Raw genomic sequence first — 13800 nt, forward strand, 5'->3', positions numbered from 1 at the left:
GTAGGTAAGTAGTAATAGTGTCTGATGGACAGTAACATGGAAAGTAACTTAGTGGTATTGAAGTTTATGGGACCCTGGGGAGCTGTATGAAGTAAAAGTAGCTAGAGACTACAGGCATACCTTGTTTTATTGCACTTTGTAGATCCTGTGTTTCTTACAAATTGAAGGTTTGTGGTAAAGTAAGGCCACTCCATTTTTCCAGCATCATTTGCTCACTTTGTGTCTTTTTGTCATATTTTGGTAATTCTTGCAATATTTTAAACTCTTTCATTAGTTTATTTGTTATGGTGATCTGTGATCTTAGATGTTGCTTCTGTAATTGTCTTGGGGTTCTGTGAACTGTGCCTGTATAAGATGGCAGACTTATTTTTTTTTTAAGATTATTTATTTGACAGAGAGAGTGCACACATACGTGCACAAGTGGGCAGAAAGGCAGAGGGTGAAGAGAGAAGCAAACTCACTGAACAGGGAGCCTGACATGGTTCCCAATCCCAGGACCCTGGGACCATGACCCAAGCTAAAGGCAGATGCCCAGCTGACTAAGCCAGCCAGGTGCCCCTAAGGTGGCAACTTTTTTTTTTTTTTTTTAATTCATAGAGACAGAGAGAGAGAGAGAGAGGCAGAGACACAGGCAGAGGGAGAAGCAGGCATCATACAGAGAGCCTGACGTGGGACTCGATCCAGGGTCTCCAGGATCACGCCCTGGGCTGCAGGCGGTGCTAAACCGCTGCACCACTGGGGCTGCCCTAAGGTGGTAAACTTAATGGATAAATGTGTGGGTTCTGCTGCATCACCGACTGGTTGTTTCCTCATCTCTACCTCCAGGCCTTCCTATTCCATGAAATACAACTATATATATATATATATATATATATATATATATATATATATATATATATATATATATATAATTTTTAAAAAAGATTTTATTTATTCATGAGACACACACAGAGGGAGGCAGAGAGATAGAGGAAGAAGCAGGCTCCTTGCAGGGAGCCTGATGTGGGACTTGAATCCTGGACCAGGATCATGCCCTGAGCCAGAGGCAAATGCTGAACCACTATGCCACCCAGGTGTCCCAAGATACAACAATATTAAAGTTAGGCCAATTAATAACCCTAGAGCAGCCTTTAAGGTTTCAAGTGAAAGGAAGAAAGAGTCCCACGTCTCTCACTTTAAAACAAAAGCTAGAAATGATTAAGCTTAGTAAGGAAAGGTATGTTGAAAGCTAAGATAAACTGAAAACTGTTTCTTGTACAAAACAGTCAAGTTGTAAATGCAAAGGAAATGTTTTGAGGGAAAATAAAAGTGCTACTCCAGTGAATAGGAAAGCAGAACAGTCCCGTTGGTGATATGGAGAACATTTTAGTTGTTTCAGTCCTCTGGTTAGAGGATCAAACCAGCCACAACATTCCCTTGAGCCAAGGCCTAATCCTGGGCAGTGCCCTAACCTTTCAGTTCTGTGTAAAGGCTGAGAGAGATGAGGAAGCTGCAGAAGAGTTTGAAGCTAGCACAGGTTGTTTTATGAAGTTTAAGGAAAGAAGCTGCCTGCATAGTACAAAAATGCAAGGTAGAGGAGCAATTGCTGATGTAAAAGCTGCAGCAAGTTATCCAGCTGAGATTATTAATAAGTGAGGCTACCTTAACAAGAGAATAACAGCTTTTCAGTGCATCTTCTGTTGGAAGAAGATGCCATCTAGGACTTTCATAGCTGGAGAGGAGGAGTCAATCAGGCCTGAAAAGGAAGCTTCTGAGGAAAGGCAGGCTGACTCTCCTGTTAGGGGCTAATGCAGCTGTCGACTTTGTTTTGAAGCCAGTGCTCATTTACCATCCTGAGAAAGTCCCAGGCCCCTTAAGAACTATGTTAAATCTCTTCTACCTGTGCTCTGTAATTAGAACAACAAAGCCTGGGTGACAGCACATCTGTTTACAATATGGTTTAAATATTTTAAACCCACAGTTGAGATCTGCTCAGAAAAACAAAAGATTCCTTTCAAAATTGGCTGCTCAGTGAGTTAAGAGCTTTGATGGAGTGTCCTTTTCCTGCCTGGTAACACAAGGTCTATTCTGCAGCCTGTGGTTAGAGAAGCATTTCAACTTTTAAGTCGTCTTATTTAAGAAATAACACTTTATAAGGCTACAGCTGCTATAAATAGCGGTTTCTTTCATGCATCTGGACAAAGTAAGTTTGAAAACCTTCTGGAAAGGATTCACCATTCTAGATGCCATTAAGAACATCTGTGCTTTATGGGAAGAGGTCTAAATAACCTGAACAGGAGTTTGGAAGAAGTTTCCAGTCTTGGCATGGATGACTTTGAGTGTTCAGGACTTCAGTGGAGGAAGAGCTGCAGATGTGGTGGAAAGAGCAGGAGAATTATAATTAGAAGTAGAGCCTGAAGATATGATTGAATTGCTACAATCTCATGATAAAACTGGAATGGATAAGGAGTTGCTTCTTACAGAGGAGTAAAGAAAGTGGTTTCTTAAGATGGGATCTACTCCGGGTGAAGATGCAGTGAAGATTGTTGAAATGACAGTATAAACTTAGTTGATAATGCAGCAGGATTTACTTTTGAAAGAAGTTCTGTGGGTAAAATGCTATCAAACAGCATCTCAAGCTACAAAGAAATAAGTTTGTTAAGGAAGAGTCATTCAGTTTGGCATACTTCACTGTTGTCTAATGAATTGCCACAGCCACCTCAACCTTCAGCCACCACCCTGATCAGTCAGCAGCCCGATCAACATGGAGGCAAGACCCTCCACCAGCAAAAAGATAACTTGCTGAAATCTCGTATGATGGTTAGCATAAAATAAGCAATAAAATAAATAGTAATAAAATATTTTTAAATTATGTTGTGTACATTGTTTTTTAAGATGTGATATTATTGTATACTTAATAGACTTAATAGATATTATTGTATACTTAATAGGGTATAGCATAAACATAACTTTTTTATGCACCTGGAAATCAAAAAGTTCCTTTGACTCACTTTATTGGGATACATGCATTATTGTGATAGCCTGGGATTGAACCTGCCGTGTCTTCGAGGTATGCCTGTTCCAACTCCCAACTCCTTTTTTTTTATTCTCTAGGATAGAAAGCTACATTCTGATTGCTGCGCTGGCTGCCATTTTCTTTTCTCCTGGGATTAGATGCATAAAGAAAGACAGTAAATCTGGGAAGACCAGAGATAGCAAAGGGGTTGTTCTAAAGGCAGATGATAGGGAGAGGAAGTTTGTTCTGTAAATAACGAGCTTACCTGTGTAATTATAATCTGTGTCATTACCTGTGTAATTATTAATCACGAGCTAGGAGTTAAAACCTTCTGTGGGGGGTGGTTCTTGGGTGGTTCAGTTGGTTAAGCATCCAACTCTTGGTTTTTGGCTCAGATCATGGTCTCAAGATCCTTGATCAGTCAAGCCCCAGGTTGGGCTCCTTACTGGACGTGGAGCCTGTTTACGGTTCTCCTCCCCCTTCTTCTGCCCCCCCATTGTGCGTGTGTGTGCACGCGTGTACTCTTTCTAATAAATAAATCTATAAAAAAAATAAGACCCTCATCTTCTCTAAACAACATATATTCTGGAGGAAGGAAAGAGTGGATTACAGAAATTGGCAGTTAAAGAGATTTTGTTGATGGATTAGTTTATTTCTCCATACCACTGCTTGAGATTGGAAGATTAGAAGAGTATTTTATCAATTTCTTTTAAAACTTTATTGATGGATGTATAATTGATATACAATAAACTGCATGTATATACACCTATATGTACAATTTGATAAGTTTTGACCTATGTAGACACTTGTACATCATCATCGCAATCAAAAGAGTGAACATACCCATGATCCCCAAGAGTTCCTTGTAATCCTTTTTTTTTTTTAGAATAACAAAAAATATTTTACTAAAACATAAGATTTACAGAAGTTTCCAGACAAGCCATACAAAATGGTCACAAGCTTTTTCTTGAAGGAAGGATTCTACACTTGACAGCAAAGTCACAATGTTATTAGTGAGGGCTGTAATGTTTGTTTAATGTTCCCATTTTGGTTCAAATAATCAAGCTAGTCCATCTACAGCGTCTAAATAAAGTTAGACTTGGCTAGAGAGCATATTCTAAAGAACTGGTTAGCTGCTTTTAACCGATGCAATTAGATCACCATAAAAGGGGGGAAAGGAGCCCATAAAATTAAAATAAAACTACCTCTCCCCCTCAAAAATAATAATAAAGAAAAACACCCACACCCCTGCAGCTAACCCTGACAACTACCTTCATTCACAGTGCTTTATACTTAAACCATGATGGGGGAAATGAATTAAAGCAGAGAGGGGCCACTGCTTTTAAACGTTTCACAACAATCCAGATGGTACTTCTAGCCTCTGCTCATGCTTTACAACAGTGAATCAGGACAAGACATAGATTTGCTAATGTGCATTTAATCACCAAAGGACTGAAGATGTCTGGGTTTTTATTCTGTAATGTTTTTAAGACTGTGTCCATTAAATGCAAACAAAAAAGGAAGAAGTCTTGGCAGAACAGGAGAAGTGATGCACACTTGATGATCAGATCGATTTTAAATATTATTCATGGCATATAGCCTAGTCCATGCTCTAGCTGTTTCTATGGCTTGGGCTTCGTTGGTCTTCCACTGCTCTGCTACATCATTTGCTAACGGATCATCTGGATTGGGAGCACTTAACAAAGCCTGGATCGATAGCAGAACTGTGCAGACCTGCAGTGGGGACCACTTATCTTTCAAAATATCTAAACATATTCTTCCCAACTTGTCTACATTAGGATGATAAATTTTGGTCATGAAACGTACTTTAGGGGCTGCCATCGGGTATTCTTCTGGAAGGAATAGTTCCAGTTTAAAAGTCCCTCCCTCAAAGGGGGAATCCTGGGGGCCAGCAATGACCACATGAAAATAATGGGCGTTGCTCTCATCTGGTTCTGCTTTAATGCCAGGAACTGGTTCTGCCAGCAAACGCTGGGTCTCCTTGATAATCCTGCGGGGCAGCCCGGCCATCTTGTCAGATCCCGAGTTCGGCCTCAGCTCTCGACCCTGGCTCCACTCGCCTCACGCACGAGTGGCCCTTGTAATCCTTTGTAATCTTTACTTATCTTTACTACTGCCCTTTTCCCAGGTAACACTCTGTTTTCTGCCACTGTATGTTAGTTTGCATTTCCCAAAGTTTGATATAAATGGAATCATGCAGTATGTACTTTTTGGGGGGATTGCTCTACATCCACTCCGCATAATTAGAGATTTGATTCATTCATGTTGTAGAATGTGTCAATAGTTCATTTCTTTATATTGCTGATTATTGTTCCACTTTGTGGATGTACCATAATTTGCTTATCCAGTTCATCTATTAATGATCATTTATGTGCCGTTCTTTGGATAAGTGCTTTCATTTTTCTTGAGTAAATACTTAGAAGTAGAATGGCTAGATTGTATGGTAGGTCAACTTTTAACTTAAAAAAGAAAACTTAATTTTAGAATCATTTTAGATTTACAGAAAAGTTGTAATGACAATACAGAGAGTTCATGTGAATTAGGGGGTCAGCAAACTTCTCCTGTAAAGAACTGGGTAGAAAATATTTCAGGCTTGTGAACCAGGTGATCTTTCTTGAAGTACTCAGTTCCATCAATGTAGCCATAGATACTGAGTAAATGAATGAGCATTGCTGTGTTCCAGTAAAAAAAAATTTTTTTAAAGATTTTATTTATTTATCCATGAGAGACACAGAAAGAGAGAGGCAGAGACACAGGCAGAGGGAGAAGCAGGCTCCACGCAGGGAGCCCGATGTGGGACTTGATCCTGGAACTCCAGGATCACGCCCTGGGCCCAAGGCAGGAGCTAAACCGCTGAGCCACCCAGGGATCCCCCAGTAAAATTTTATTTATAGGGACGTCTGGGTGGCTCAGCGGTTGAGCCTCTGCCTTCGGCCCAGGGCGTGATCCTAGAGTACTGGGATGGAGTCCCACATTGGGCTCCCTGTGTGGAACCTGCTTCTCTCTTCTGCCTGTGTCTCTGCCTCTGTGTGTGTGTGTCTCTCATGAGTAAATAAATAGATAAAATTTTTAAAAACACTTTTATTTATAAAAACAGTTGGCAGATTGAATTTGGCCTGTGGTCTATAGCTTGCTGACTCCTGCTGTATACCCTTTACCCAGCTTCCCTAAAGTCTAATCTTATACAGCCATGGCACATTTGTCAAGACTAAGCTATTAATTTTATTACAATATTATTAACTACAAACTTTATTTGGACACCAAACTTTATTCAGACACCAGCAGTTTTCCCCTAGTGTCTTTTTGTTTCAGGTTTAAATCCTGCATGCCACATCACATTTAGTTATTATTTCCGCTTATTAGTCTGTTATTGTCATCAGTATAGACTCATGGGTATTCCATTTAGTCTGTGGGTTTTAATCTAATACTTTTTTTTTTTCTTGCTCAAATTGTTCTTGATTTTGCCATTGGGATTTTTTTTAGGTCGACTCCTATGTTTAAACATGCCTTCATTTATTGTTTTTTTGAATACTTTCTGGCTGAACAGCATTCTATTGTATGGATCCATTTTATCAGATGGTGGGCATTTGGGTTGTTTCTACTTTTTGGCTGTTATGAATAATAGCTGTATTTGCTAATAAGTATTTGCGTGGTCATGTATTTTCTTTGGGTTATGTATCTAGGAGTAGGATTGGAGTTATGTTTAACTTTTTAAATAAACTGCCAAACTTGTTTACCAAAGTGGCTGTACCAGTTTATCTCAACAGCAATGTATAAGAGTTCCAGTGTCTCCACATTATCATCAGTACTTGTCATTGTCATTTTAGGTATGAAGTTGTATTTCATTGTGGCTTTGATTTATATCTCTCTAATGCTAATGATGTCCAGCAACTTTTTATGTATTTGATAGCTATTCACATATTTTTGTGGAATTTCTAAGCTCCCTTGCCCATTTAGAAAACTGGATAGTTTATTAAGTTACTTATATATTATGGATATAAGTCCCTCAGAAATACGATTTTTATATACATTTTTTTCTCCGCCTGTAGGTTTTCTTTTCAGAATTTTAAGTTTTGAAAAAAAAAAGAATTTTAAGTTTTGATGACTTCTAATTTATCAATTTATTCTTTTATAGTTGTGCTTTTATTATCATATCTAAGACATCGTCATTACTCAGAGTCACAAAGGTTTTCTCATATATTTCCTTTTAGAAGTTTTATTGTTTTAGGTTTTATTTTTAGGTCTGTGAACCATTTCGAGTCGATATTTTGCATATGGTGTGAGATTTTGATCAAAGTTTCTGGGTTTAGGGGTGCCTGGATGGCTCAGTGGGTTAAATATCTATCTGCCTTTGGCTCAGCAGGGAGTCTGCTTCTCCCTTCCCTTGCTCTTTTGCTCTCACTCACTTTTCCTCCCCTGTCCCCCTAGTAAATAAAATCTTTAAATTTTTTTTAAAAGTCTTAAAATTTTTGGTTTTGGGAGAGGTTTTTAATATTATTATTATTATTATTATTATTATTAATTATTTTGCATGTTTTCTAACACTATTTGTTGAATAGGCCATCCTTTACCTGCTGAATTGTCTATGTACTTTTGTCAAAGATCAGTCACCTGTATGTGTGTGTGTGTATAAACTAATTTCTGGACTGTTCATGTTATTTTCATTTTCTTTCTTTTTTTTTTTAGATTTTTAAAAAATTTGTTTATTCATGAGAGACACAGAAAGAGAGGCAGAAACACAGGCAGAGGGAGAAGCAGGCTCAATGCAGGGAACCCGATATGGTACTCAATGCTGGGCTGAAGGCAGCGCTCAACCGCTGAAAGTTTAAGGTTATTTTCAATTTATTTGTAGGCCTATACAACATTGTTTGTAGCTTTGTAATAAACTATAATAACTGTAGTAGCTTTGTAATAAGTCTTAACTAATGTTAGTAATTTTTACTCTGCTGTTCATTTTCAGTGGTTTTGGTTATTTTATTTTTAAAGATTTTATTTATTTATTTGAGAGAGAGAGAGAGACAGAGGGAGAGGGAGAAGCCGCTCCATGCAGGGAGCCTGATGTGGGATTTGATCCTGGGTCTCCAGGATCATGCCCTGGCCTGAAAGCAGTGCTAAACTGCTGAGCCACACAGGATGCCCAAAGATTTTATTTACTTGTGAGAGACACAGAGAGAAGCAAGCAGGCTCCATGCAGGGGGAGCTCAATGTGGGACCCAGTGGTGGGACTCAATCTCGGGACCCCGGGATCATGCCCTGAGCCAAAGGCAGGCGCTCAACTGCTGAGCCACCAGGAATCCCTTGTTTTGGTTATTTTATATTTTTTTGCATTTATATATAAATTTGAGAGTTAGTTTATCAGTTTCTATTAAAAAAGCCTGCCTTGATTTTGATTGGGATTGTGTTGAATGTATATATCAATTGTGGAAAGTGAACGCAGTAGTAGTATTTATAATCTTCTGGCCCATGAAAATGTATCTCTCTCGATTTGTTTAGGTTTTCTTTAATTTCTCACAGAAAAACAGTATTTTTCATTGTTTCGGTCTCTTGTCTTTTGGTAGGTTTATTGTGAAGCATTTCATACGTTTTTATGTTTTTGTACATTTTTCAAAATTCTATTTGTTCTTTGCTAGTATATAAGAATACGGTTGAGTTTTGTATATTGGTTTTATATTCTGGAACCTTTTTTTTTTTTTTTTTTTTTAAAGATTTTCAAGTAATCTCTCCACCAAATATGGAGCTTGAACTTAAAAACCCAAGATCATTAGGTGCACACTCCAGCAACTCAGCCAGTCAGGCACTCCCAGTATTCTGTAATCTTTCCAAACTCATCTCTTTTAGCAGCTTTTTTTACATAGGTGATCATTATTACCCGTGAATAGGACACTTTGCTTCTTTTTGCCGTTCTGGATACCTCATTTCTTTTTCTTGCCATATTGCACTGTCTAGAACTTCCCATAAAATGTCTAACAGAAGTGGCCAGAGCAGACAACCGTGTCTTATTCCTCACTCTAGGGAAAAACATTCTGGTTTTCATTGTTTCCCTTGTGATTTCTCCTGTATCTGTGGGTTACTTAGAAGTATGTTATTTAGTTTTCAGATATTTGAGATTTTTTTCCCAGTACTTTCTGTTGATGTCTGATTTAATTCCAGTTTGGTCAGACAAGATAACTTTATATGACTAGCATCCTTTTTAAATTCATGGAGATTTGTTTTAATGGCCCAGAATCTGGTTTCTCTTATTAAATGTTCTATGTGCACTTGAGAAGAATGTGTATTCTATTTTTGATTGGAGTGCTTTATAATGTCAATACAGGAACTTTTAAAATCTTTGAGTACAAAGGGTGAAATACAAAATGGGTTCATTTCCCTTTCCCCAAATTCATGGCATGAGTGTTTGGAGATACTGTCAGCTCTATCTTTTAGTTGCAGAGCCGTTTCCTGATTGGAATGACAGCTTTGAACTGGAAGACATTATTTCATTAGAGTACTAATCATCCATAGAGATTACCCAATTGGCTACTTAATAATTAAATGAAGTTGCTTGTAATTCTTTGAGCATACATGGAACCAATTAAATTAACCCTTTATTGCCCATAAACCTCTGGGGTATTCTATGAAAGTTGAGAAACCTAAAATCTTTGAAAACTCTGTTAAGATGAAGAAGCAGATGTTTCAGTCAAGTTCAGGAGAGGTAACTTATTTATTTAATAGGCATATTAAATACAAATGGACAAAAATGTAGGTTCAGAAACTATAGTCCTCTGACAACTTGAGCATTCATTTATTAACAGTGTTCTTGGCTCTTAAGGGAAAAGCTTTTATACCAGTACTTCTTTTGGATAGAAATTTGAGGTGAATCCTCATCAAAGCCAGGCTTACTGTCCTTGAGATTTCAGTGTAAAGACATTTCCTTGGTCATTTCATCATATGCTTGCAACAGTCTGGTAAGACCCAGAGTAAGGTTGGTAAAAGAGAAGTCTGCTGCATTGGATTATAAATAGATGATGAACAAACTATGGACTAGAATTGCAAAATTGGAAGAGACTTTGAATAAGATAACACCTTTCAACCTCATTTTACAGATGTGCAATTGATGGTTGGGGAAATTAAGATACAAAAAAGTTAAGCAGTTGTCTAACAGTGATTCCCAACAAGGGGTTCTTTACCCCTCAGAGGACTAAGGCAGTATCTGGAGACATTTTTAGTTGTCACAAGTTGGCAGGGAGGCCACTGGTATCCAGTGGGTACAAGCCAGTGATATTGTCAAATATCCTTTAATGCGTAGGACAGCTCCCCAGAACAAAATAATCCTCTACCTCAAAATACCAATATTGCCAGACTTAAACTAATTCACTTTATTTTGAGGGTTTTTTAGAAAAGTATTTATTAATATATATCAGAGAGACAGACAGCATGAGCAAGAGGGGCAGAGGGAGAGGGAAAGAATCTCAGGCAGACTCCATGCTGAGCACAGAGTCCAACCTGGGGCTCCATCCCAGGACCCTGAAATCATGACCTGAGCCGAAACCAAAAGTCGAACACCCAACCAACCGTTCACCCAGGCACCCCTATTTTGAGTTTTGATTAGAACGTGGACCTACAAAACTCTGCTTTAATGACTTATGCAATCTTGTCATCACATTTGCTCTCTTTAAGTTTACTTTTAAAATGGAGGTATCCTCTCCTGACACCAGCTCAATTTTTGATTTCCCAGATCTAATTCCAATGTGGCAGAGGGGTTGTCTGAGAATTCAACCCAATTCTGACACTCTCTACCTGGAGATGGCATCAGATCACAGGTTAAGAGCTCAGTCCTATAAGACTCCTCCCCATCTTCTGCTTCATATGCCAGTTGTGAGCCCCAGGCTGTTACCTTGTGCCTCTGACCTGGCTATGGGTTGGAGTTTCCAACAACTTCCACCTTGGACTTCAGAAGCCGGTTGCAAGTCCAGGTTGTTATCTCTACTTCTTACCAACTGGCTGTACACCATAGGTTCCCAGGATCTTCTCTCCTTAGGTTCTGTTCATGTGTTAGAGCAGCTCATAGAACTCAGGGTAACACATTGACCGGTTTATTAAACGATATGTTAAAGGATACAGATCATTGCCAAGTTGGAGAGATACATAAGGCAAGGTATAAGGAAACAGGCACAGAGCTTCTATACTTTATCCGGTCATGCCATGTTCCCCACATCTCCAGGTGTTCACCAGTCTGGAAGCTCTGAACCCAGTCATTTTCGTTTTTTTGTTTTGTTTATTTTTTTAGAGAGTGCACACTAGTGGGGAAGGGGAGAGAGAATCCCAACCAGGCTTGATGTGGCGCTAGTTCTCACAACCTCTAGGTCATGACCTGAGCCGAAATCAAAGAATCTGCCCCTTAAATGATTAAGCCATCCAGGCACCCCTCAACCCAGTCCTTTTGGATTTTAAATGGAAGCTTCATTGCTTGGTCATGATTGGCCATTGTTTGATTCAGTCAGAGCCCCTTTTCCTTTCCTGGAGGTGGGGGCTGGGGTGGGGCTGAAAGTTGCAATCTCTTCATCACATGATTTTGCCTCCTGGCAGGGAGTTCCTGCCCTTGGGTGGAGTCCAAAAGTCACCTTCATTAGTAACAAGACACCCATGCCACCTTATTGGATCGAAGCTTTTCAGGAACTGTGGATGAAGAGCAGACATATCTGAAAAATATATTTTTGTTATCTGAATAACCAAATACATGTTACTTATAAATCATTATATAGTGAGGTAAAATTAACCCAATAACCATTTTAAAATGTACAACTAAATGGCATTTAGTAATTTTAATATGTTGTTCATCTGTCATCTCTGTCTAGTTCCAAGACATTTTTATCACTGCAAAAGGAAACTCTATACCCATTAAAAGGTCACTTTTCATTTCCTCCGTGCGCGGCCTCACTCGGCGGCGGGCAGCTGCGCCGCCAGAGCCGGGAAGGCGGTGGTTGCTGCTGCTTCGCCTCCTCGTCTTCCCGCGTCACCGCTGCCGCCATGCCCGGAGGTCTCCTTCTCGGGGACGAGGCTCCCAACTTCGAGGCCAATACTACCATCGGCCGCATCCGTTTCCACGACTACCTGGGAGACTCATGGGGCATTCTCTTCTCTCACCCTCGAGATTTTACCCCTGTGTGTACTACAGAGCTTGGCAGAGCTGCAAAGCTGGCACCAGAATTTGCCAAGAAGAATGTTAAGATGATTGCCCTTTCAGTGGACAGTGTTGAAGACCATCTTGCCTGGAGCAAGGATATCAATGCCTACAATGGGCAGGAGCCCACAGAAACATTACCTTTCCCCATCATTGATGATAAGAATCGGGACCTTGCCATCCTGTTAGGCATGCTGGACCCGGCAGAGAAGGACGAAAAGGGCATGCCTGTGACAGCTCGTGTGGTGTTTATTTTTGGTCCTGATAAGAAACTGAAGCTGTCTATCCTCTACCCAGCGACCACTGGCCGGAACTTTGATGAGATTCTCCGAGTAATTACCTCCCTCCAGCTGACGGCAGAGAAGAGGGTTGCCACCCCGGTTGATTGGAAGGATGGAGACAGCGTGATGGTTCTTCCCACCATCCCTGAAGATGAAGCCAAAAAACTCTTCCCTAAAGGAGTCTTCACCAAAGAGCTCCCATCTGGCAAGAAGTACCTCCGCTACACACCCCAGCCTTAGTCTCTCCGAGGAGTCGGTGCTGGAGCTGTTGGTGTAGCTCAGTGAGCCAGAGGATCCCGGCTGCCAGTCATGTTCTCCTGCAACTGTTCCGTCAAAACATCCTGGGGTGATCACAGCTAAAGCCTTTAGGTTGCTCTACTACTGGCTTATTAAATGAAAATGGCACTAAAAAAAAAAAAAAAAAAAAAAAAGGTTGCCCAGCCTCTGGCAACCACCACTACTTTGTTTTCTGTCTTTATAGGTTCTAAGTTACTTTTATGTTTGCTTTTTTAATGATGCTTTGGAAAGAACACTGGACAAGAAATCAAGAACTGGACTTCATTTTCCAGCTTCCCTGTTTTTCCTCTTATCTATGTGATTTGGGCAAGTCATTCATTTGTCTTAAGCCTTAATTTACCTCTTTATGTGACAGCTGTCAAAGTAGCCAGAATGACATTCTTTTTCCTTTTAAAAGATTTTATTTATTTATTTATTTGTTTGTTTGACAGAGAGAGTGAGCGAGCTTGTGCACAAGCAGGATGAGTAGCAGGGAGAGGGAGAAGCAGGTGTCCCACCAAGCCAGGAACCCAATGCTGAGGCTCAATCAATCCCAGGACCTTGGGATCATGACCTAAGTCACAAAGGCAGATACTTAACTGATTAAACCACCCAGGTGCCCCTGCCATTCTTCTTCTGTCTTCGTCTTCGTCGTCGTCTTCTTTTTTTTTTTTAAGATTTATTTATTCATGAGGACACACATAGACAAACACAAAGACATAGAGGGAGAAGAGGCTTCCAGCAAGGAACCCCATGTGGGACTCCATCCCAGGACCCCAGGATCACAACCTGAGCGAAGGCAGACGCTCAACTGCTGAGCCACCTAGGTGTCCCCCCAGGATGCTTCTGAGCCATCTTTTTCAGGTACTTGAATTAAGTGTCCTGGATTCATATGCTTGGAATTAGAAACCAATTTCAATTTCAGCTTTAACAAAGTTATTAAGGAGATAAAGACACCTCAAATTTGAATTCATCCAGGGCACCTGGGTGGCTCAGTTGGTTAAGTGTCTGTCTTAAGCTCAGGTCATGATCCCTGAGTTCCACATTGGGTTCCATGCTCAATGAGG

General features: G+C 40.0%; 3 protein-coding genes across 5 annotated transcripts in view; 2 read left to right on the forward strand and 1 right to left on the reverse strand.

The window, feature by feature from the left end:
* Positions 1 to 13800, forward strand: part of CECR2 (CECR2 histone acetyl-lysine reader) — a 172977-nt gene that overhangs the window by 27223 nt on the left and 131954 nt on the right. The gene's annotated exons all lie outside the window — the stretch shown is intronic.
* LOC112917600 (ubiquitin-conjugating enzyme E2 N-like) lies at positions 3884 to 5085 on the reverse strand. Its single transcript, XM_025995619.2, has one exon. The coding sequence runs from the start codon at positions 5024 to 5026 to the stop codon at positions 4571 to 4573; it is 456 nt and encodes a 151-aa protein (XP_025851404.1). The 5' UTR covers positions 5027 to 5085; the 3' UTR covers positions 3884 to 4570.
* LOC140599929 (peroxiredoxin-6) lies at positions 8191 to 12889 on the forward strand. The gene has a single exon (XM_072766370.1). It carries the CDS (start codon positions 12023 to 12025, stop codon positions 12695 to 12697), a length of 675 nt encoding a protein of 224 aa, XP_072622471.1. The 5' UTR covers positions 8191 to 12022; the 3' UTR covers positions 12698 to 12889.

This window comes from Vulpes vulpes, chromosome 8 (assembly GCF_048418805.1).
Source record: "Vulpes vulpes isolate BD-2025 chromosome 8, VulVul3, whole genome shotgun sequence".
Taxonomy (NCBI): Eukaryota; Metazoa; Chordata; class Mammalia; order Carnivora; family Canidae; genus Vulpes; species Vulpes vulpes.

Bases quoted from the DNA above. Each gene is read 5' to 3' on its own strand.
- LOC140599929 (XM_072766370.1), top strand. From the start codon at position 12,023: ATGCCCGGAGGTCTCCTTCTCGGGGACGAGGCTCCCAACTTCGAGGCC.
- LOC112917600 (XM_025995619.2), bottom strand. From the start codon at position 5,026: ATGGCCGGGCTGCCCCGCAGGATTATCAAGGAGACCCAGCGTTTGCTG.